Below are 24,287 nucleotides of genomic sequence, written 5' to 3' on the forward strand. Positions count from 1 at the left end.
CACCAGATGCTGGTTTTGGAGCTGTGGATGAGCTCGCGGCAGCAGCCACTATTACTCAAGTGGTAGAAGAAATTGCCAATGTTGTTATTGGCACTGAAGCTAAAACTTCTGCTGATCAACCTAAAGGAATTGCTCCTCCAATGAGCGATGTTGTAGCTGAAACTTCTGCTGATCAACCTCAAGGAATTGCTCCTTCAACGAGCGCTGCCGTAGCTGAAGCTTCTGCCGATCAAGTTCAAGGAATTGCTCCTCCAATGACCGCTGCTGCAGCTGAGGATAACCAAGCTTCTGTCAAAATACCATGTGTTGTTCAAGCTCAAGTTGAATCTTCCCAATTCAATGTGGCAGAACCAGTTGAAACTGAAGATGCAGTGTTTGTTGAAGCTCAACCTGGGGATGACCAAGTCGCCGCCCAAGAATTCAGCATTAATGCAGATGTAGAAGATGTTGTTGCTGATAGGGCCTACTGGGATTTCACCCCACCATCTTGCTCTCTTGGCCTAGATTTTGGCCCCACACCGCCCGGACCAGATATTATTACGACTACCGCATTCCCTGCTGCAGTACTAACACCGTCCCCAGCGGTTGTTTCGAGAACTCAAGCACCAGCAGTGGCCCCAGCGGTTAACAATGCTCCCCAAGACCGAGCAGCAGCACCCCCAATTGATCATATGGCGGCAGCACCACGAGATTTAAAGAATGCAGAAGATAATCCTATTGACTCCAATCCGTTTTCAGGCTCTGAGCCTGCTGACCTTGGTAAGTGAAGGCATATACGTGTCTTCGCTTTATCACAAAAGAGTGATGTGATGGATGTCTGCTTTTCGAAGACCTTTTTTATGCTTTTAGTTTGATCCTTGTGTGTATATTTATGCTCTTTTTTATCCTATGTATGGACAACCTCCCCCCCTCTCACATGTAATGACTTATGCTTTTGCGTGTGTGCTATGTAATGAACTATGTGTTTTCGTTTCACATTTGCGCTCCTTTATTTTTTTATGTTGTCTGGTGTGTGGATGTATTTTACATGATTATTATTGTTCGTTTTTCCTGGTTCCTGGTAACTTTTACTAACATCCGACTGATAACTATTTGCTAAATAGTTAATTAAATGGTAACATTTGTGATCATACCCTGATAACTTCTGCTATCACCATGCTGATAACTTCAACCCTTTGTGTGGTAACATCTGCTATCACCATGCTAACATCTGACTGATAATTGTAGCGCTCTACTTTTAACTGATAAATACATCGCTCTACATGAAAGATTTTTGTACCTTGTTTTCCAGCTTACCATTTTATCGTATGGTAACTTTCACCATGATAACTTTTTGCGAATGTTGTGCTAGTATTTTTTTTGTTCTAACTAGATACCTACATGTTTTCATTTTTTTGCTAACTAGTTACTTAAATGGTAACATTTGTGATCATACCCTGATAACTTCTGCTATCACCATGCTGATAACTCCAACCCTTTTGTTTCCTTTATTGATGCTGTAAATACACCCCTCCCCTTCCTTTCCCTGCATGCACAGACAAACCATTCTAATACATTTATGCTGCCCCTTTAACTATCCTGACCCCCTCATTTTCTTCCCTTTTTCTCTCTACAGTAATTATATCATCATTCTGTACTATCTATCACTTTTTTCTTTAGTTGTTTTTCCACATATTTGACATTCCTTTTGTCAGTTCACAAACTGACCTGATCGCAACTTTTTGAAGAGCGTCGATTTCGAGTTTATGATGCGGATGTTGAAGACGACGATGTAATTATGTGGGTTGAAGAAGTCGAGCGTGCCACTGTTAGAGCAAAAGCAAATTATGGTTCTGTAAAAGGTACTGATAGGAAGATTTTATTTAACAAACTTTTTCCTACTGCCAACCTTGATAACATCATTATCTTCATGTTGATAATTTACTATTCTAAACTCCGATAACTTCTTTTTCTTTTTTGTTTCCCCATAATATTTCTTTCCATCATTCCCAACTCTGATAACTCCCTTCACTTTTCTTCTAGACCACCCCATCAGCCTTGAATTCGCTACACCAGTTATTCAACCTCCCTATGGTAATCATTCAGCCAGTGTGACTCCTAAATCGTACATTCGGAAAGTTAGGGTAAGCCGCCCATCGCAGTTCCTTCTGCCTCCATATTGTGGCCTCACAGCATCTGCACTCGAAGAGGTTATTTACGCGGAAGTTATCAAGCACACCACTGATTCAGTTGACTCCAAGATAAAACAGTAATGACATTTACTGTTATCTTTTTCTCTAGTATTTTAACCCCTCACCGGCAAAACATTTGCTTATATACTTTTTTTTCTTTGTTTGCTTTTCAGTATTAGGGTTATTGACATCGATGGGCGGTGGGTCACATTGGAGGAGCTCGCTAATAGTGTGATAGAAGGTGGTCAAGTTTCGAATAATATTGCAGAGCTCCACATCCGAACTCTTTCTGATTCTGTACCCCCAGGGAAGATCATCTTTCCATGGTTGCTGTCAGTATATGTTCTCATACATGATATGACGAGCAAGTTCCTAATCAAATATTTCCGTCGTGATGCAAACTACATACTTAGTCACCAAAATCAGGTACAATTTTTTACGTAAACTACATACTTTTCTTCTTTTAAATCGTACAAGCTGTTTTTTAGTTGGTCTAACAGGCAATTTTACCAGGCTCTTATTTTGGTTTTGTCAGACATCGTACCATTAAAGAATTTTAACTGGTACCTAGTTATGTTACTTTTCTATGGTAACTTTCATGTATGCCTACTGGTAACATATGTTGTCAGTGTCCTGATAACTTTGCCTTTTTAACTGTAAATGCATTGATAAATTCTTGTGTTCATGTGTTCACATTTTTCCTTTCTGTGGTAACTTTCATGTATGCCTACTGGTAACATATGTTGTCAGTGTCCTGATAACTTTGCCTTTTTAACTGTAAATGCATTGATAACTTCATAACTTCTTGTGTTCAAGTGTTCACATTTTTTAACACCTACTGTTTCCAACACTGCAAAATTTGGGACGTCTACCAAAGGACGGGCATTGGTATGTCTTGTGCCTTAATCCCAAGGCAAAACGATTTGAAGTTCTTGATTCTCTTCGTCCATAAGATAGCCCTTCGCTCATCACACATGCGACGAAGCTTATGAATGGCATTAAAAAATCCTGGTTGATTGCGTACAAGGACTCGAGTAAGCAGATCCAAGACTATGATCTGCTGTACATCGATGTGTTCAAACAGGACAATGGGTTAGTTTTTTTGGCTAGTACCCCATCATTTTTTTTCAACTAAATACCCGGTAACTTAGTAGTGTAGCATTTTAAAAGTCCATTCACCTTTTTGCTTATCTTATTTTGCTTTTTAACACATTTTTTATTTTTTTTCCTTACAGCACTGATTGCGGTTTTTTCGCGTTCAAGATCTTGGAGTTCTGGGATGGTAAAAATATCCGAACAATAACTAAGGAGCAGATCCCGGCGCTGAGGAAGATATTGACAAGCATGTGGCTGGACCATCCTCTTAACAAATGCACGCAATGGCGCTATCACTTGTTCAATAAGGAGTAATTGATGTGAGAAATTTGCACCAATATAAGTTTTATGTTTAAGAACGATGATAGTTTTATACATTTTTTTCTGGGCTGATTACTATCTTTTTTATACATTTTTTGTTGATAATTATGATGAGAAAATTCCTTATTTGACACTATCTTAAAATCTGCTTCCTTATTTGACACTAGAAAAGTTTTTCTTCCCTATTTGACATAAGTTTTAAATTTTATTCCCTATATGACATTTCCGTCCATTTTGAGCCTAAATGGCACCTGAAAAGACTCTTTTGCCCCTCATGTGGTATGTGTGTGGGGGGCAATAGCGCGCACACGCAGCATCAGTGCGAGGGTAGGAGCACACACGCAGCAACACATACACACGCACGCGCACACACACGCACACAACGCAACAACACACATACACGCGCGCACACGCACGCAACAACACACACGCACGCAACACACACACATACACACAAACGCAGCAGCAGCATCACACACGCATGCATCACATAGGCACGCAACAGCACACACACACGCGCGCGCGCATACACACGCAGTAGCAAACACACACGTAGCAGCACACATGCACACACACATGCAGCAGCAGCACACATGTGCGTGTGCACCCACACACGCAACAGCACACACACGCGCACGCGCACGTACACACGCAGTAGCAAACACACACGCAGCACATGCAGCAACAGCAGACATGTGCGCGTGCACCCACACACGCAACAGCACACACGCGCGCACACACACATACCGTATGAGGGGCAAAATCGTCTTTTTAGGTGTCATTTAGACTCAAAATGGACGAAAGTGTCGTGTAGGGAGTAAAATTTAGGACTAGTGTCAAATAGGGAAGAAATTTTTTTCCAGTGTCAAATAAGTAACCAGATTTTAAGACAGTGTCAAATAAGGAATTTTTCAATTATGATAGTCAATGCTGATAACATACTATAATAGGTGCTGATAACTTTCTTTTTCATTGCGTCATAACATTTTGCTCACAAACAAAGAATGATAACTAATCTCATTCTCATTTCTGAAAATCCCCATTACATTCTGGACGATAACTTACATGCTTCAGTGCTGATAACTTTTCATTACATGGTGTCTCGACACCGTTTTACACAATAAATGGGTAAAATTGATAAGTAAAATCTCTAACTTGCATTTCAATGCCCATCTAACTTGCATTTCTCAGTGCAAGATGGGTGAGGTACATTTGCGTTTATCATGATCTGTCGACCCGCAAACTCTACACTTCCTCTTTTTTTTGGCTTTGCAATGTCAAATGGGTGCTGGAATCTTTTCTCTCTCGGACGCCCTTTCGTAGTAGACTTTGGTGGGTCTAGTATCACTCTTGTGTTTGATGATTGGGATCCCTCGGCATGTGAGCCCTGGAACTGGAAAATATTGCCAGACACATGCGTGACAGGAATGCTTCCTTGATGCGCTACTGGGACACCTTCAGGGGCACTAGTCCCTGGTGAAGAAAACATTTGTGCTTCTTTTCCCTCATCCTTTTCCTTTCTTGCTTTCTTTAGCTGCCTCTTTTTTAGTGCATCCATGTCGTCTCTGAAAGCATTAACATGTTTCCTTGCCAATGCCATCCCTTCATCAGTAGTGCAAGCGTCTTTTGCTTGTTTCTTGAAATCATTCAGAATAGATGTATATCTCATGATATTTTTTCCTTCCTCTGTCATACCCTTCTTAACTATTGGCTGTTGGTAATCAGGCTGAACAAGATCCTCTTCTGGATCCCATGTCCACCTATCCAGGATATACCTCCTTGGTATCTCGTAGACTCCAATATGTTCCATTACTCGTAGTATGTGTGCGTATAATAGCCCATCGCGATCAAACTTGCAGCAAGTGCATGAGTATACCCCTTCATCCTTGTTCGCCTGCACATGGTAGTCCCTATCCCCATACTTTGGTAGTATGCCTCGGAGCGACCATATCATGAATGTTCCATCTTGCAAAGTGTCGCATCCGTAAGCAGTCTTTAGCTTCATCTCTACCTGGAACTTGGAGAACAGATTTTGTGTGTATATCCCTCGCATCTGTAACTCGATTGGGTTCAATGAATACATGTCTGCCTCTTTGTAAATTGTGTCCACTTGCTCTTTCGCCACAACCACCATTACTTTCTCCTGGATTGCAGTGTATTGAGTTGCGAATTCAATCAATGAGTTGTTGGGGTTCACGTACTTCTTGAGCACATCATTGAATCCCTCGCTCCTTGCAGTTGTCTACAAGAATGGAAAGAAATGCTTCATGTAGTACACTGGGGCCTAACATTTCCTATTTTCCCACAACCATTGAAAATGTTCGTTTTCGATCTGGCCATATTCATCCATCATTGCCCACCATTTGTTTTCAAACTCTTCCTCTATGATACACAAAACATGAGACAATTACAACATCATACACAATCATTGGTGATTAAAGTACAAGTATGCTGGTAACTTTTCTTAGTTGTTAGATGGTAACTTTATTGAACAGTTTTTCCAGATCTGGTAACTTTTCTAAACCACAAGTTGGTATCAACATATGTAACTGCCCCTGGTAATCTAGACAACAAGATCATGGTAACTTGTGTAGACCCACACATGGTAACTTGTGCATCACATATATTCATATGGCTTCTCAAGTTTGCTGCATGGTAATTAAAATGGGTCAACAGATTAGGTACGTACCAGTCAAGCTGTTGTCGACACAGTGTTTGAACGCTCTATTTAGTGGTTTATCATCAGCCATAAGTTTTCCAAGTTTATCCTGCGCCTTCTTCATTATATGTCAGCGGCAATTTCTGTGTATTATGTTCAAGAAGACCTCGTCGATCGCACTCCTCATTGCAAAGTCCTGGTCTGTGATGATGTTTTTAGGGGCAACACCACCCATTGCATGGAGGAATGTGTTAAACAACCACACAAAGTTTTTCTTTACTTCGTTTCGAATGAAGCCACACCCAAACTGGATGAATTGACCATGGTTATTAATTCCAATGAATGGTGCACACGGCATCTTGTACATGTTTGTCATGTATGTCGTGTCAAACGACAAACAGTCATTATACTTTGCATATGCCCTGCGTGATGCGTCATCTATCCAGAACAAGTTCTCAACCCTGTCCTCATCATCAAGTTTGATTCTCTAGTAGAAATATGAATCTTTTGCCCTCATCTCTTGGAAGTATGCAATTGTGCTCCCAACGTCCTTGTGGCGGTGCTCTAAGCGGAACTTAGCTCGTTGATTAGCAATGTCTTGTGTCGTGTAGGGTACGTCTTTAGCGCTCCCGTAGAACCATGACATCAGCTGCATCTGCCTCGCAGTCTCAACGTTGCATCCGTGCAGAACCCTCAAGAAGTCCTGCTCCTCCTTCAGAATGTACCGATGTGATGATAAGAATTTTGTTAGGGAAGGCTTTTTGATCAGGGGGTGATTTTGGGTGTCCTCGAAATGGTCAACAGTCCACCATGCATCATCGTGGGATAGGTACATGTGCGCTTCACATTCAGTCCTAACAACTTTCTTTTTTCCCTCTTCTTAACAATGCTGGTTGGGTTTTCCACATCTTGCAGCTCATCCCTGTCCTTGCGTCGTTTGTCATATTTTGTACAAACTAGTAGCACCCTGCTTATAGTTCCATCAACCCTCTCTTTCTTGAATTGCTGCCTAATTGCAAAGCCAGTCCTGCGCGCGTATGTGCTGTAGTGGTCACGTGCGCTCTTCAGGGTGTCAAATTTTGTCCCTTGCAAAGGTGGCTTAGGTGTGGAATATGCCTCCATGTTGCTGCCTTCCATATCAGCATCGATCCCAGCAGATTCTGGAGTTGCTGGTTCGCTTATTGTCTGCTTTCCAAGGCTCCCAGCTCCTGTGCTTGCATTTGTTCCAGCACTATGTGCATTTGTTCCACCACTGGGCAAGCTGTTGTTTGCGCTGATTGTCCGAGCACCTACAATTTGGCCTGGTAGATTTAGTGGAATATTACATGATAAATAACAGTTTTCCATCATGGTAGTTTTCTGAAGATTCAGTGAATGTATCTTTCTTTTTCTGCCTAAACAACCCTGGTAATTTGCATACTCTGAACCTGGTATTATGAGTGCACCAATGCTGGTAATTTACAAACCCACTTCAACAGTAAAGCATTTCTTTTTTGTCTAAAAAACCCTGGTAATTTGCATCCTATGGACATGGTAATATGTGTGCACCAATGCTGGTAAGTTTCAAACCCACTTCAATAGTAAAGTATTCTTTATGCCTAAAAAACCTTGGTAATTTGCATTTTTTGGACCTGGTAATATGTGTGCACAAATGCTGGTAAATTTCAAACCCACTTCAATAGTAAAGTATAAGACTGGATTTTTCATTCCATGATGATATGTAAACAGTAATGTTGGTAATTTTACCTGTCCCCATGATGTTTGGGTATGCTGAATTGCTGCTTGTTGTGCGCGCTGCATCGCCTTCTTCATGCATTCTACCCCCTCCTCCATCCTCTGCATTATCTCCTCTACTAGCATCCATTTATCTACTCCTGCTTGATTTGTTTTTACGTTTGCACGTTAGTACACATTTACACGTGTTCACTCTTTTTTTGAAACTCATTGTTTTGTTTTACTCTTTACACAGGTGTTTGAAGGCAAGAATCGCAGGGGTGATTGGGAAGAACACTAAACAGGACAATTTACAGTACAACATGAGCATCTCCATTAAAAGGCAGCACTTTTCTTTATCCAATGTTAGTACTTAGCTAAAGTGGATGATAACTTTTTCTATGTACAGATTGATAACTTGTTTACTTCATGCAGTATAACATTCTTGTAGACTGAAAAATGAACCTTTTTTGCAATGCATCTTCCATTGTATGAGAGAATGATTTTTGTGGTCAATAAAGGCTCCTCTCTCCTTTATTTGTCTTTATTTTTCCATGGTAAAACACAAAATCTGTGTTTAGTGTAGCAGGGGAATGTGGTATTTTTTTGGGCACTCTGTTTTGTTGCATAAAGTTGGTAACAAAAACTACGGGGGGCTGGTAATTTTGCAATTAGTTGGTTGGTAAGTCACTGCAATATGCAAAATTATGAGAGAAGTCTGCTTATTCTGTTTTCTAGAGGTGAAAGGATGGTAATTTTTGCACAGATTGGGAGGGGGTGGGGTGGCGGTGGGGTAAGTATTTGTATTAAGTAGAATTTTTTGGAGATTTTGAATGAGTCTTTGATTCTTACCAGGGTGAGGTGATGTTGCCTGGTGATTTCTTTGCCGTATCCCTGGTAATTTCCACCGCTTCCCTGATGATCTGCTCTTGTTTGATCCAGATCTGGAGGAGGGGTAGGTCTTTGGTGTTGATTTTGAGCAGCTGTGTAGCGGGGAGGGGCGGGTGGGTGGTGGGGAGGGGCGTGTGGGTGGTGGGGAGGGTGAGAGAGGGTATACTTGCGTGGGAGGTAAGGGGGTGGGGGAAAGTTGAGATTCTGTTGGGCCTTGTAGAACGATCGGCCTGGTTAGCTGGCGGGGTGGTCGGCCTGATTAGCTGGCGGGGTGGTTGGCCTGGTTAGCTGGCGGGTGATCGACAGGTAAGGTAAATTTCCTATCGGGCACACTGTTGCCAAATATCGCTGTCCATACGTTTTAATACCTCGTGCCTTGATTAATCATTAAGTTGTAGTACTAGTATTTACATAAAGTGTTCAAAGAAAAGCAGTAAAAGGACCCTGTGCAATCAAACATGCTACACAAGTGTCTGGTACGGGCCTGCAACTTCTTCAACACATAACTCTCTTTAGAATCTTAAACTACAATCTTTTTTTTGCGAAATCTTAAACTACAATCTCAGAAAAAAAACTCAACCACAGATTCTAGGAGAAGCAGATTCTAGAATTTTTTTCCAGAATCTTGATTCTATAGAATCTTGCGCGAAAAGAACTGGCCCTATGTGCGGGATAATGTTTTTTTTTGGATGATGTTGGATGGCAGAGTAAGATCCACACGCGTTGAAGATGCCCTGACACAGTGACACTGGCATAACGAGAGAGATGCACCGGTGCACACACGCCGCACGGTGGCCTGGTACTAGCACACTGCGGCGCACCACACCACACCGTGCACGCTGCAGTTTCGGCCACGGGAAAACGTTTGGATGGAGGCGCTGGGCCTCCTGGGCCGCGCGTGCCGCCTCGGCCACTTCCGCCGCCGCAGCACGGCCACTCCTCCCCCTCCCCCTCCTCGCAGCAACAGCAAGCGCTGCAGAGCCGTGCGCGCCGGAGCCAGAGCCGCCTCCTCGTCGGCGCCGCGGGCGATGGAAGCCAAGCGGGAGGAGCCGAGGGTGGTGACGCTGCGGCCGGTGGAGGCCACGCCGGAGTCCTTCGCGCCCTTCGGGCAGGTCATCGCCGCCTCCCCCGACGGCGACCAGTTCGGCCCCCACGACGCCCAGCTTGACCTCAGCCGCGGCATCCCCAGGTTCGATTCTCCACATACTAGCACCACCAACCAATCATCCTCTCCTACCTGAACTAGACTCAAGATTCTGAAATTTTATTCTCCCCTCTCCATCTTGCCAGGTTCTACATCATGAGATTGGAGAGCAGGCCGCTCAAGTTCTCGTCCATCACCCACCACGCCAGCGTCACGCAGTGCCTGGGCTCCATCGGCGGCCAGGACTGGTACCTCGGCGTGGCCAAGCCTTCCATCGTTGACGGGGCGACGGAGCAGAGTGGTGGCGGGAGTGCCGTGCAGTCGCGCGCTGGGCATTTCTATCTGCCCCCGGACCCGTCCGAGGTCTGCGTCTTCCGTGTCTCCGGTCCGAAATTTCTCAAGCTGCACGCCGGGACCTGGCACGCCGGGCCGCTGTTCAAGGCAGACGCCGTGGATTTCTATAATCTAGAGCTGAGCAACACCAATGTGAGTGCTGTCTGCTATGTCATTGTGCTATTATTAGTTCATTATTAGTACTGCATTTAGTGCATGGAAACAATCGTTCAATCTGGCTTCTAACAAATTCCTCTAGCTAGTTTTGTCTAGCTTTGCAGTTGCAGTGTCATTGTTGGTTGGAATAAAATTGAACTTGTTCGTTTCGTGTGTCTTCTTAGAGCAGTAGAGCCTGACATATCACCGGTCTTAATTTTGAAATGCAATAGAAATCACAGACTCACAGTGCTAAGATAAAAGTTCCTTTTGAAGTAGCTTCTATGGTACTACCTCTGTCCCTTAATATAAGACGTTTTTGCAGTTCAATTTGAACTGCAAAATAATTGAACTGCAAAAACGTCTTATATTAAGGGACGCAGGGAGTACTACTGTAGACGATACTGAAGTTGCTGCTTCAATTTTCAGAAATTTCGTGAGGTAGACTATGATATACGAATTATTGTGCATTTTTCACACTTTGCACACAAGTACGTTACCTAAGGTTTTACTAATTTCAGAGAGTTTGTCAGACAGTTCTTGATGAATTCACAATTATGTACGCATTTCAATCATAAAGCTTTCATTTAGTCCATGGGCTACTGCTACCCACTGTGGTATATTCAGCCTGTCTTAAGTGGACTATTGTGAGCTGGAGTTGGAAAACTTCCAATCTTTCTTATACTGCTATTGGTTGTAGAGTCGGAAGCCTATTAAAACTATTGCTGTTGCGTCATTATCCTATGGAAGTGCATCATTCATTCGCTGGAGTTGGAAACCAACCTGTCCTATCATGTCCTAGATTGAATAGTCTAAAGTGCAGTTGAAAGCTCGATGTACTCCATCCAGATTTTTCTAATGGAAGAAATGTTGTGCACACAATCTAAAAGGGCTCGGATATCCTTTAGAGTTTAGTTCAAGCCCACTATGTTGTAGTATCAAAAAGAATTCAGCCATGTAGTTGATTACATCTCCCTTACCAGAAGTTAATTATACACATCAACTCTTAAGTTTATCATCTCGTCTGGGTATGAAATTATAAAATTGTGTTGTTACTTTAACCTGGAGCTGAGCAACACCAATGTGAGTGCCGTACTGCCATGTCGTTGCAGTATTATAAGTTCATTACTACATTTAGTTTGTCTGGAAAACAGTTATTCCATCTGGCTTCTAACAAATCCAAGGTAGTTTTGTCTGGCTTTGCAGTTGCAGTGTCGTAGTTAGTTATAAAACTGGACTTCATAGCACCGACCTTAATTAGGAAAAGTGAGGGAAACCGCAATACTAGGATAAGAGTTTCTTTTGAAGTAGCTTCTATGCTTCTGTGGACATACTAAAGTTGCTGCCTCCATTTTCAGAAGTTTCATGAGGCAGTTCAGTTGGGATATATGAACATTTTTGTATTTCACTACTGCGTTACCTAACTTCCAATTTCATATAGTTTGTCAGACAGTTCATGACCCGGCCCAATCCCATCCCGAGTAGCACAGTGCTACTGGTATGCACAGTGGTACATGCATCCTGTCTTAAGTAAACTTTTGTGAGCTGGAGTCGGAAAACTACCAGCCGATCTTATTTTGGTAGCGAGTCGAAAGCTTGATAGGAGTATTGTTTGTTTTTCTTGAAACGGCTTTGCTTCGTCCATTAATTAAGGAGGAGTTTTACAGAGTTAATGCTACATGGTGATACAAGCATTACAGAGTTAATGCTACGCTTGATAGGAGTATTGTAGAAGTGCATCATTCATCTACTGGAGCTTGAAACCAACCCTGTCCCGCCCTGTCCTGTCCTAGATTGAATAGTCTAAGTAGAGTTGAAAGCCTGATGTACTCCATCCAGATTTTTCTACTGGAGGAAATGTTGTGCACCCAATCTAAAACAAGTGAGGAAATCCATCGGCTACCATTTAGGCCAAACTCAAAATGTTGGCACTAAAAAAGGTTGGTTCGTCCATGCAGTTGAGCACATCCCATCTTACTAGCGCTATTAATTATACGCATCAAGTCTAACTTTTATCATCTCATCTGTTTAGGATGTGAATTCATAAAATTATGTTGCTTCATCGTGCCATTCGCACCATTGCATTTAAATTAAAGCCGCGCTGCTGCTAGATGGTTTGCCATCCTTCCTGCCCTTGGTTTTTTTTACACATCTTTTTTTTTTTGCTGGTGGTTTTTCTGAGTCTAAGCCGAGGGCATTTGCTTCACTTGGCTGCTCGGCAGTGGTTCCCATCTGACGATGCTTGTGGAATCTGCAGATCGTGGATCACACCACGCACTACTTCAAGAAGCACGACGGTGTAGCCTTTGTGATCGAGGACTGAGAGGCTGCGTCCTAGGCACAAAAGCTCGGCGCAGCGTGTGCCTCGCGGACGCTGTTCGTGCCATGTCTGTCTCTCCGTGTGATCGAACATCCAGTATGTATGTGTATGCAATAATGTACTATGCGTACTGCATGTCATTTGTACGTGCCTACGTACGCATCGGCCGCCTCCCTGGGCGTTTATTTGTGTCGTTGTTTCTGCTCTGCTGACACCCGGCGTTTGCCGCACGGCGCTGGAGATGCCCCTGACACTGACATAAAAAAGACAACGGCTTAACGGATTTTGCAAAGCTGCTACTGGCGTGTCGCGTCATGGTTGCACTTGTGTGCAGCTCCGCTCATCGGACTGGACGTGTGGACGGATTACGAGAGAGATGCACCAGAGCACCCACGCCGCACGGTGGCCTAGTACATTTTTTTAGGGTCACGATAGTAGTACTAGCACACTGCGGTGCAGCGAACCATCTGTGGTTAGAGCAACTCCAAAACGCCGACACAAATGGGCATGGCGGACATCAACATTTGCTTTCACGTTTGGGTCGGCGCATGTGTCCAACGCTGGCCCGACTCATTTTAACGGCGAGCGAAAAAAATGGCCAACGCTGGCCAGACGGACAGAGTGTTGACTCACTCACGCACTCGTTCGGTCCATGAGTAGCGCTTGATGGGGGTCGGCTCTGGCTCAGCCTTGACAAGGGAAGGCGTGGCCACCGGCGGGCGCATGTGTCCAACGCTGGCCCGGCTCATTTTGACGGCGAGCGAAAAAAATGGCCAACGCTGGCCAGGCGGATAGAGTGTTGACTCACTCACGCACTCGTTCGGTCCATGAGTAGCGCTTGATGGGGGTCGGCTCGGCTCAGCCTTGATGAGGGAAGGCGTGGCCACCGGCGGCACGACCGACCGCCTGTCGCGGAGAGGGCCATGGCCTCCGCCATGGCCGCCTGGTACGCCGCCTCCTCTTCCTCTCGGCGATGCTCCTCCTCCTCGCTCTCTCGGAGGACGGCCGCCATGGCCGCCTGGTAGGCGGCCTCCGCCTCCTGGTCCTCGTCGCGGACGGCAAGGGGGGAGGGAGGGGGCGGCGGTGACCTGCGGCCGACTTCACGGACGCTGCGCCGCCTGGCCTCCTCGTGCTCGAAGGCAAACCAATGAGCCCAGTTGGACGAGTCGAAGGCATACGTGATGTCGCCCCGCTGCTCCGGTGTCAGTTGTGCCCGCCGACACTGCACCTCCTGTGTGTGCACCCTAGCCATCCGCGGCGCCGACGGCACTGGGATACTCTCCGGATCCAGATGTCAGTCATGCGGCAGGGTGACGTCAGGGTACGGGAGAGGCACGCGGTGCTGCTAGTGCCACTCTGCCTGGTGCACTGGCATGTTGACGCACTGCCTCGACCGGCGAGCTGGCGCCGACGGAGGCAGGGGAAGCTAAGAGGGAGAAGGGATGGCGGGGGCCTTGCCCTTGGCTTTGCTGCTATCAATGCCGGAGAAGAGCCCCATCTGGCTTGACTAGGGTGGCTAGGGTTGTCGCCGACAGGGGAGCGAGATGGGGACGGGGAGTTTCTCTGGAAGCGGATGAGGACGACCCCCCCTCCCGCACGGTCGACTTAAAAAAGGACGACCCGTCGTTGCTGACGTGTGGGCCTGAGGTGGGCGGTTGTCATAAATTAAGCTGACCATACTGGCCGCTGGGTAGTTGGACGACCGTCAGGTGGGGACGCCGCGGACACCGAGAAGGCGTGCGTGGCGTCCGCTTCGCGCCCGCGCCGACGCATTTTCGGCGACACGCTTTCAGTGGGAGGAGACGTTCCCATCGACTACGATGCGTCTACGATGACTTCGTAAAATCTCTAGGGGCGTGTTTGGTTGCCGTGCGCTACAGTACCCGCATTGCATACGCTTCTCCACCCAACCTGACTATGCAAATGCAGCCTCAAATGCACCATCTTCATGTTGTTTGGTTGCCTGCATGCCTTCTTGCCTGCATCGGCAGAACCACACTGTCTGGTGTTTGGTTGTCTGCATGTTAGTGGACAAACTCAAGGCATGGTGTTTGGTTGTATGCAACGCCTGGTGTGTGGTAACCTCTTTGGCTAGTTGATGAGGTTACCACCACACTTCGGCAGCACACATCATAAGCACAACAGAGTATAAACAAAGCATCAACTAGCATAATTCATATATAAGCAGTACCACACTTCATAATAGTTCAGTGCATAAATCATAAACGTGTTCAAAGCAGACTCGATAGTACGCTGGAAAGAGGTGGCCCGGCCCTACTCCTTGGCAGCGAAGGCTTCGTCGTGCTTCCCGCACTTGTTGACGACCTCAATGCCATCATCGTCGAAGATGATGACCTTGAGGGTGTCGGGAGTGAGGATCTTGAACGTCACCATGTAGCCGATCTTGATCTGATGAACGGTTGCGTAGGTGGCCCAACTCTGATCCAGGGTCACCCTGCCGTTCATCATCTTCGCCGTCACCTTCCAGGAGCAGTCGGTGTTGTTCCTGAGCTTGAACTCCGTCGGCACCGCGACGAAGTGCTTGGTGAAGTCCAGGGGCATGGGGATGCACTCAAACTTCGGCGCAAGGATGACCTTGCAGAAGTGAGTTGGGCCATCCTCCTGATGGTAGTGGTCGTAGTTGCGGCGCTTGTTGCTGGGGGCTCCTCCATGCCCTCGTCGTCGCCGCCCTCAGGCGTCTTCGGATCTTCCTCGGCAGTGGGCAGCAGCACAACCTCGTCGGGCATTGGGTGAAGGGGCTGCTTGCCCTTGTTGTCAACGGCCGGGAGCACCTCCGTGCCCATCTCATTGCTCTCCTCGATCTGCACATAATTCATGGAGTCACGCACAACACAGAGTTCATGGCTAATTGAAGAGCTTGTAGTTAAAACGACATGACTGTCACTCTCCTCCTCCTCTTCACCCTCCTATATTTACTCACCCTACCCACCACTACTTACCCACCCCCTCTCTTCTCTCACTGTCAACCTTTCTCCTCCCCATCGCCATGAGCTCTAGCTCCAACTCCAACGCCAACCCCTTCCTTTGGGGTATTGGCCGGAGGGCCTTCTTCCTCGGGTGGACGGCTGGTGACCGGATCAAGTTCGAGAACACCATGGAGGTCTGCTCGAACTTCGTCTCCATGCCGGACATGCAGAAGGAATCTAATGCAGTGCTCATGAAGGCCAGTAAAGAAGAGCTGAAGACGCTGATTCCTGACCCAGCGAAGGGCGCGATGGCAGTTGACATCATTCGCTGCGCCATGAATTAGGCCGTCTCCGTCGACGCTAAACAGAGGAAGAAGTGGTGCAAGTACAAGACCTACTGGGCTCCTAATGATCGTTGTCCCGCAGTGTACTGGGAGACGGCTATCGCGCCGTCGGTGATCATCGGTGGGGAGCCTAAGGAGGAGGAAGAAGAAGCGGTGCAGATGCCAGCGAGGGCGCCGGAGCCAGGCCATCGTTCCTGGCAGACCGACCTCGACTCCATCGAGGACGATGACGACGACCCACCGGCCCACACAGCGATGAAGAAGAAGATGAAGGCCAGCGGCTCGACCAGCCGCTCTGCACGCCGGTGACGGCTACCACGGTCAGTCGGTGTCCGTTGTCCACCCCCTATCCCCCAATCACCCAATCCCCCTTTTGCATTCTGATCTTACATGTATGAACTCGTATGAACTGCTATGAACTAGTATGAACTACCCCTATGCTTATCTACATATTCCCCATTCCCCTCCGCCATGGATCGAATCTATCGCTGTGGATCGAATCTAGCGTGCATCTCCAAGAGAGAAAAGTCCTTACCGCCATTGATGGAGTCCGGTGGTCTTCTTCCTCTGCTCCGATCCGCCTGTTGGAAATATGCCCTAGAGGCAATAATAAAATGGTTATTATTATATTTCCTTGTTCATGATAATTGTCTATTGTTCATGCTATAATTGTATTAACCGGAAACCGTAATACATGTGTGAATACATAGATCGTAATATGTCCCTAGTAAGCCTCTAGTTGACTAGCTCGTTGATCAATAGATGGTCATGGTTTCCTGACCATGGACATTGGATGTCATTGATAACGGGATCACATCATTAGGAGAATGATGTGATGGACAAGACCCAATCTTAAGCGTAGCACAAGATCGTGTAGTTCGTTTGCTAAAGCTTTTCTAATGTCAAGTATCATTTCCTTAGACCATGAGATTGTGCAACTCCCGGATACCGTAGGAATGCTTTGGGTGTACCAAACGTCACAACGTAACTGGGTGGCTATAAAGGTGCACTACAGGTATCTCCGGAAGTGTCTGTTGGGTTGGCATGAATCAAGACTGGGATTTTTCACTTCGTATGACCGAGAGGTATCTCTGGGCCCACTCGGCAATGCATCATCATAATGAGCTCAATGTGACTAAGGAGTTAGCCACATGATCATGCGTTACAGAACGAGTAAAGAGACTTGCCGGTAACGAGATTGAACGAGGTATTGGGATACTGACGATCGAATCTCGGGCAAGTAACATACCGATGGACAAAGGCAATTGTATACGTGATTGATTGGATCCCTGACATCGTGGTTCATCCGATGAGATCATCGTGGAACATGTGGGAGACAATATGGGTATCCAGATCCCGCTATTGGTTGTTGGCCGGAGAGATGTCTCGGTCATGTCTGCATGGTTCTCGAACCCGTAGGGTCTACACATTTAAGGTTCGGTGACGCTAGAGTTGTTATGGGAAATAGTATGTGGTTACCGAAGGTTGTTCGGAGTCCCGGATGAGATCCCGGACGTGACGAGGAGTTTCGGAATGGTCCGAAGGTGAAGATCGATATATTGGACGGAGGGTATTGGAGTCCGGAATTGTTCCGGGGGTACCGGGTGACGACCAGCGTGTCCGAAAGGGGTTTCGGAGGCCCCGGCAAGCGTTGGGGGCCTTATGGGCCAAGGGGAGGGGGCACATCAGCCCACTAAGGGGCTGAGCGCCCCTCCCACCCCATCTCACGTAACTTGGAGAGGCGGGGGTGCCTCCCCTAGGGCAGCCACCCCTCCCGGCTTGGGGGCCAAGTTTCCTAGGGGTGGGGGCGCCCAAACCCATCTAGGGTTTCCCCTGTGGCCGTCGCCCCTCCCTTAGGGAACCCTAGGGCGCCTCCTCCCCCCCTCCCCCTATATATAGTGAGGGAGAGAGAGGGCAGCCGCACCCTTCCCCTGGCGTAGCCCCTCCCCCTCTCCCACACCTCCTCCTCCTCCGTGGCGCTTGGCGAAGCCCGGTCGGAGAACCCCGAGCTCCATCACCACCATGCCGTCGTGCTGTCGGAGTTCTCCCTCAACTTCTCCTCTCCCGTTGATGGATCAAGAAGGAGGAGACGTCCCCGGGCTATACGTGTGTTGAACACGGAGGCGCCGTTGTTCGGTGCTTAGATCGGAATCGATCGCGATCTGAATCGCTGCGTGTACGACTCCACCAACCGCGTTCTTGTAACGCTTCCGCATTGTGATCTTCAAGGGTATGAAGATACACCTCCCTCTCTCTTGTTGCTAGTATCTCCTAGATTGATCTCGGTGACACGTAGGAAAAAATTTGAATTATTTCTACGTTCCCCAACAGTGGCATCATGAGCTAGGCCTATGCGTAGATTCTATGCACGAGTAGAACACAAAGCAGTTGTGGACGATGATTTGTTCAATTTGCTTACCTTTACTAGTCTTATCTTGATCCGGCGACATTGTGGGATGAAGTAGCCCGGACCGACCTTACACGTACGCTTACGTGAGACTGGTTCCACTGACTGACATGCACTTGATGCATAAGGTGGCTGGCGGGTGTCTGTCTCTCCCACTTTAGTCGGATCGGATTCGATGAATAGGGTCCTTATGAAGGGTAAATAGCAATTGGCATATCACTGTTGTGGTTTTGCGTAGGTAAGAAACGTTCTTGCTAGAAACCCATAGCAGCCACTTAAAACATGCAACAACAATTAAAGGACGTCTAACTTGTTTTTGCAGGGTATGCTATGTGATGTGATATGGCCAAAAGGATGTGATGAATTATATATATGTGGTGTATGAGATTGATCATGTTCTTGTAATAGGAATCACGACTTGCGTGTCGATGAGTATGACAACTGGCAGGAGCCATAGGAGTTGTCTTAATTTATTGTATGACCTGCGTGTCAATGAAAACTCCATGTAATTACTTTACTTTATTGCTAACCGTTAGCCATAGTAGTAGAAGTAATAGTTGGCGAGACAACTTCATGAAGACACGTGATGGAGATCATGGTGTCATGCCGGTGACGAAGGTGATCATGCCGCGCCTCGAAGATGGAGATCAAAGGCGCAAGATGATATTGGCCATATCATGTCACTTTATGATTTGCATCGGATGTTTGTCATGTTTACATCTTATTTGCTTAGAACAACGGTAGCATAAATAAGATGATCCCTCACTAAAATTTCAAGAAAGTGTTCCCCCTGACTGTGCACCGTTGCGAAGGCTCGTTGTTTTGAAGCACCACGTGATGATCGGGTGTGATAGATTCTAACATTCGAATACAACGGGTGTAAGCCAGATTTACACATGCAAAACACTTAGGTTGACTTGACGAGCATAGCATGTACAGACATGGCCTCTGAAAGTGCGTTATATCGACTAGAGGGGGGGGGTGAATAGGCGATTTTTATGGAAGTCTTCAAAACATGGAAGTTATGAAGACAAGCGATAGAAATAAACCTATTACCATGCAGCGGAAGGTAGACTACACTAGGCAAGCCATAGTCAAGTGTTCAATGAAGTGAAAGCACAATGACTTAATAGCAGCAATGTAGTAAGGATCAGGTAGGAAGATATTATGAAGCCATACAGAGCATGCAGTCACTCAGTGAAGACAAAAGATAGTGCAAACATACAATGACTTCACAAGGAGCAATAGTAAGTAAAGGGAAGGGAAGATGAAACCAGTGACTCGTTGAAGACAATGATTTGTTGGACCAGTTACAGTTGCTGTGACAACTGTACGTCTGGTTGGGGCGGCTAGGTATTTAAACCTTAGGACACACAGTCCCGGACACCCAGTCCTGAACACGCAGCTCAGGACACCCAGTCCTCACCGTATTCCCCTTGAGCTAAGGTCACACAGACCTCGCCCAATCACTCTGGTAAGTCTTCAAGGTAGACTCCCAAACCTTCACAGACTTCGTTCACCGGCAATCCACAATGTCTCTTGGATGCTCAGAACGCGACGCCTAACCGGCTGGAGGATGCACAGTCCTCAAGTGTAATAAGTCTTCAGATCACATAGACAAGAAGACTTAAGTGATGCCCAATTCTCTCTGGCTCTGGGTGGTTAGGGCTTTATCCTCGCAAGGAATTATCTCTCAAAGGCTTCGAGGTGGGTTGCTCTCAAACGACAAAAGCCGTACTCTCAATCTGAGCAGCCAACCGTTTATGGTTGTGGGGGGTGGGCTATTTATAGCCACTTGGCAACCCGACCTGATTTGTCCGAAATGACCCTGGGTCACTAAGGAACTGACACGTGTTCCAACGGTCAGATTTCAAACTCACACGGCAACTTTACTTGGGCTACAAGCAAAGCTGACTTGTCCGACTCTGGACAAGATTCGCTCTCATAGTCTTCACTCGAAGACATAGGTTTTGTTTAGGCATCACTTCAGTCATTCTGACTGGTTCTCTTGGACCCCACTTAACAGTACGGTGGTTCCTATGACTCAACATAAAAGAAAAAGAACTACGAAAGTTCTAAGTCTTCGAGCTCCATAGGCTTCATGTGGTGTCTTCTCTTGTCATAGTAGTCTTTAATGTGAATATCTTCATATACCACCTTTGACTTCAATGTCTTCATACATTTTTAGGGGTCATCTCTGGTAGGAAAACCGAATCAATGAGGGACTTCTACCTGTGTTATCCTGTAATTCTCACAAACACATTAGTCCCTCAACTATGTTTGTCGTCAATACTCCAAAACCAACTAGGGGTGGCACTAGATGCACTTACAATCTCCCCCTTTTTGGTGATTGATGACAAACTAGTTGAAGTTTTCAACAGGGAATATAATCTGTGAAATTGTAAAGGATAAGGAATTGTCTTCATAAGTTGCAAGGGCTCCCCCTGAAGATGTGCATATAGGTAATTTGCTTTTGGAATGCAAATGCACATGGCAGGTTGTACTTGTGGAGATCCACTTGAACTTATGATGACAATCCGCTATGCATGTGAAAGTATATGAAGATAATGACATGCATAATGGAAAATGGACGTCTGCAGAATGATCTAAGTGCATAATTTATCGTCGCACATGCGGAATTTATCATCGCAAACAAAGTGGCAGATAAGTAGCAGACGACCATCGAGTTTAAGTGTTACAACTCAAAGAACCAAATGTAGCAAAACGAGAGTTGTAAGCACGAAGCAAAATATAAAGCATCCGCCCATATGGACCCGCTTGAAGACTATCAAGCTCATATGCTTCTCCCCCTTTTGTCAGTAAGGACCAAAAAGGTTTGAAGACATAGAGCATCTACTCGTTCCCATGCGGAGTAGGTGAAGTAGCAGGGTCGTTGGTGGTGTTTGGCGGTGCTGAAGAGCTTGGGGCAGAGTTGACGCGTGCTGAAGGAGGTGGTGGTGAAGTAGCATCATCTTCATCCTCGATAACTCTGGCAGTCACTGTTGCAGCAGATGAAGAGAACTCAGAGTCTTCAAGGGGTGGAGTTCCTAGCAGCACAGCTCTTCGAGGAGGTGTGGAGTCAAACTTGAATCGCTCAGTGAAGCCATCCTCTTGGAGATCATCTTCAGAACACATCATCGTTAGCCCTTTCCATGTACGGCGACAGGTTTCATGGGCAACGAAAGCATTCTTGGTGGCAAGATTGCGAATGCGATTAACTTCCACCAAGAGGCTTTTCATCTGACGCTTCAGCCAGTCATGATGCCTATCCTGTTTCTGATGAAGAGACACAAGAAGCTCTCGGTCGTTGAGAACACGAGTGCGCTTTTTGGGTCTTGGAGAAGTTGTACTATCAGTGGCTTCAGTAGACGCAGGGTGTGGTGCACGTGTAGTGCCAGCCAAAGGATACACCCGAGTGACTGCTGCAACTCCTTCAATGTTCTGTGAGAAACTCTGATGCTCTGCATTCTGAAGACTTAGAGGTTCCTTTGCAGGCTCAGGATAGATGGCTTCAGTAGAGATATCCACATCAGGCAGAAAAATCCTATGATTGCGAGCAGATGGCTGATATGAGATATCGGAGTGAAGTTTAATTAGCTGCATTACCCATGGGGCGTAGAACTTCAAGCCAAATAGATCAGAGCCTGATGCAGCAAGTTGGCGGATGAATAAGTCCTGTGCATTGAAGCATTTTCCATGAAGAATATAGAAGACCAAAGTCTTCATTGCACCCTCAAGCTTGGCATTTGGAGAGTGCCCTTTGATGGGCCAGAGAGTTGATGTGATAGATGGTTCTTGGCAGATACTCAAGGTCTTCAACGAAGAACTCTGTTGGATAAGCAGCATCTTGGGGCAATTGCTTCATCATGCTGAGCATCTGACTCATATCAGATTCCGGCCTCTTAAAGATGCTCTCAATGGCTTCACTATGTAGCTGACAGCCATGCTCGTAGAGATCGCCAGGAGTGGGAAACCAATGAGCTCAATGATGTCAAATGCATTGGCTTTATGATGAACATTTCCGGTCATCTACTCCAGGACCCAAGTCTTCGGATCTCTACTATACCCGCAAATATGAAGTGTGGCATAGAATTGGAGCAGCAGCTTTCATTCCAATGCTCTTGGTCAGTAACGAATGGCAGCAGTCCAACTTCCTTGAAGCAATCCAAAGCTTCTTCCAGACAGGGCAGACCAGCTATGGCTTCAATGTCAAGGCGCTTGTGTGGGAAGATGCGACCTTGGTTGTAAAGAATGCATGAGTAATAGCTTCGCTGAGGATAGCTCCAGAACCGATCAGATGATATCCTTTCCCTTGAGTAGGGGTTCCTGGAGCTATCGAAGAATGTGTTGTCTGCCCTGAAGCCATTGATATTGAAGGAGCCAGGTGCTGATGCAGGACCTGGGAACCTTGGCAATCTTGGGATTGGCTTCTGTACCTGAGGCCTGTGCTCAACATGATAGTCGAACTGGGGACCGGCAGCAGACTCAGGAACAGAAGTGACGGGATCAGTGGCTTCGCTGTCTTCTTCTTCCGTTGGGGAGGGCTCCACATTGTTTCATTGGTGGTTGTGGCAGCCTCAAGATGTTCATCCTCCACTTGACGAGCTGGAGGTCGGTCACAGGCACGTTCTCCTTGAGAACTGCTTCTTGTTGGGACAGGGGAGTGGGAACTTGTGGGACTTCTTCTTCCGCGGCTAATGCAGCCGGATTGTCTTCAGCAGAGACTTGAGGCCTTGGACCTTTGCGAAGCCTGCGCAACGCGGGCGACGCCTGTGGAGTTGGAGTGGGTTGGGCCTCATAGTCTTCTTCCTCTTGTGGGCGATCTGCCCATGAAGCATCCTGTGCAATTGGCGTCAGTGGAAGACCAATGCTGATGAGTTCGCTGTTTTGAGGAAGGACTGCACCATCTTCTACATTGTCATGTTGACCAATGTCTTCAGCAGCGATGGGATCAGCTACTGGAAAGTCTTCAGCTTCATGAGCCTCTGTGGAAGCAGGCTCATGGATAGTCAGTTGGCGTTCATGGCGTTCAGCTTCAGGATAGACCATAGAAATGGGTTCAACTATCAAGGGCTCTGTGGGAGCTGCCCGATCTTTCTTGGTCTTCCTCTTCTTCTTGGAGGGGGCAGTTGGAGAGGCTTCAGAATGTTTCCTCTTCCTAGCTTCAGCCTCAGCAGTCCTTGTCTTCTTGAGCTCTGAAGCTGTTGACCGGCTTTTTGGCTTTGAGCCAGTCATTTTAGTTGGGAAGACAATAGGAACTGCTTCCTGCCTTGGTGCGTCAGGTTCAGCCGTAGCAGGCTTCTTCTTCTTCTTTGCGGCCATCCTAGGGTCGATGCCAGGACGCCCAAGGGCCTTGCGCTTCTCAGCCTCATTATAGGCTTGCAGACATCTGTCAGTCAGAGTCTTCATGCGCTCACGCGAACCCTGAGCTTCTGCACGTTTCTTTACAAAGGCTTCCTTGAGCTCGTGCATCATACTCTTGAAGTTCTTCACTTCCTGCACGCTGAGCTTGGCCATATGCTTCTTGAATTGAGCCTTTTCATAGTCAATCTTTTGCTTCAGTTCAACAATGAGCTGGGCAATAGCGGGTTCTGAAGCAATGGTGCCTTGGAAGGCGACACTGAGGCCAATTGGTAGCTGCAGATCTTCAAAGCTAATGTTTGGCGTGTCAAACCACTCGTCAATGAAGTTGTGGATGATGGTCACATCAAAGAGAGGCAGATCATTGAAGATTTCTGCTTCTTCTTTGCTCTTGATGAGTTGCTCAAGAGCGTCATCTGCTAGATCTTCATCATTTGACAGATCA

At 46.6% G+C, this 24,287-nt stretch overlaps 1 protein-coding gene across 2 annotated transcripts; it reads left to right on the forward strand.

Moving 5' to 3' along the window:
- The first annotated feature begins 9,634 nt into the window (after nt 1–9,634).
- On the forward strand, nt 9,635–12,992 carry LOC125545206. Of its 2 annotated transcripts, XR_007299934.1 has the most exons (5): nt 9,635–10,039; nt 10,141–10,480; nt 12,323–12,423; nt 12,516–12,597; nt 12,741–12,992. XR_007299934.1 is itself a non-coding variant. In XM_048709091.1 (3 exons), exons 1-3 carry the CDS (start codon nt 9,720–9,722, stop codon nt 12,804–12,806), a joined length of 726 nt encoding a protein of 241 aa, XP_048565048.1. In that variant the 5' UTR covers nt 9,642–9,719; the 3' UTR covers nt 12,807–12,992. The 2 variants fall into 2 exon arrangements, 1 of the variants encoding a protein (XP_048565048.1); XM_048709091.1 differs by lacking the exons at nt 12,323–12,423; nt 12,516–12,597 and having other exon boundaries at nt 9,642–10,039.
- The last annotated feature ends 11,295 nt before the right edge of the window (nt 12,993–24,287 follow it).

The sequence above is a fragment of the Triticum urartu genome, chromosome 3 (assembly GCF_003073215.2).
Source record: "Triticum urartu cultivar G1812 chromosome 3, Tu2.1, whole genome shotgun sequence".
NCBI classification, from domain to species: Eukaryota; Viridiplantae; Streptophyta; class Magnoliopsida; order Poales; family Poaceae; genus Triticum; species Triticum urartu.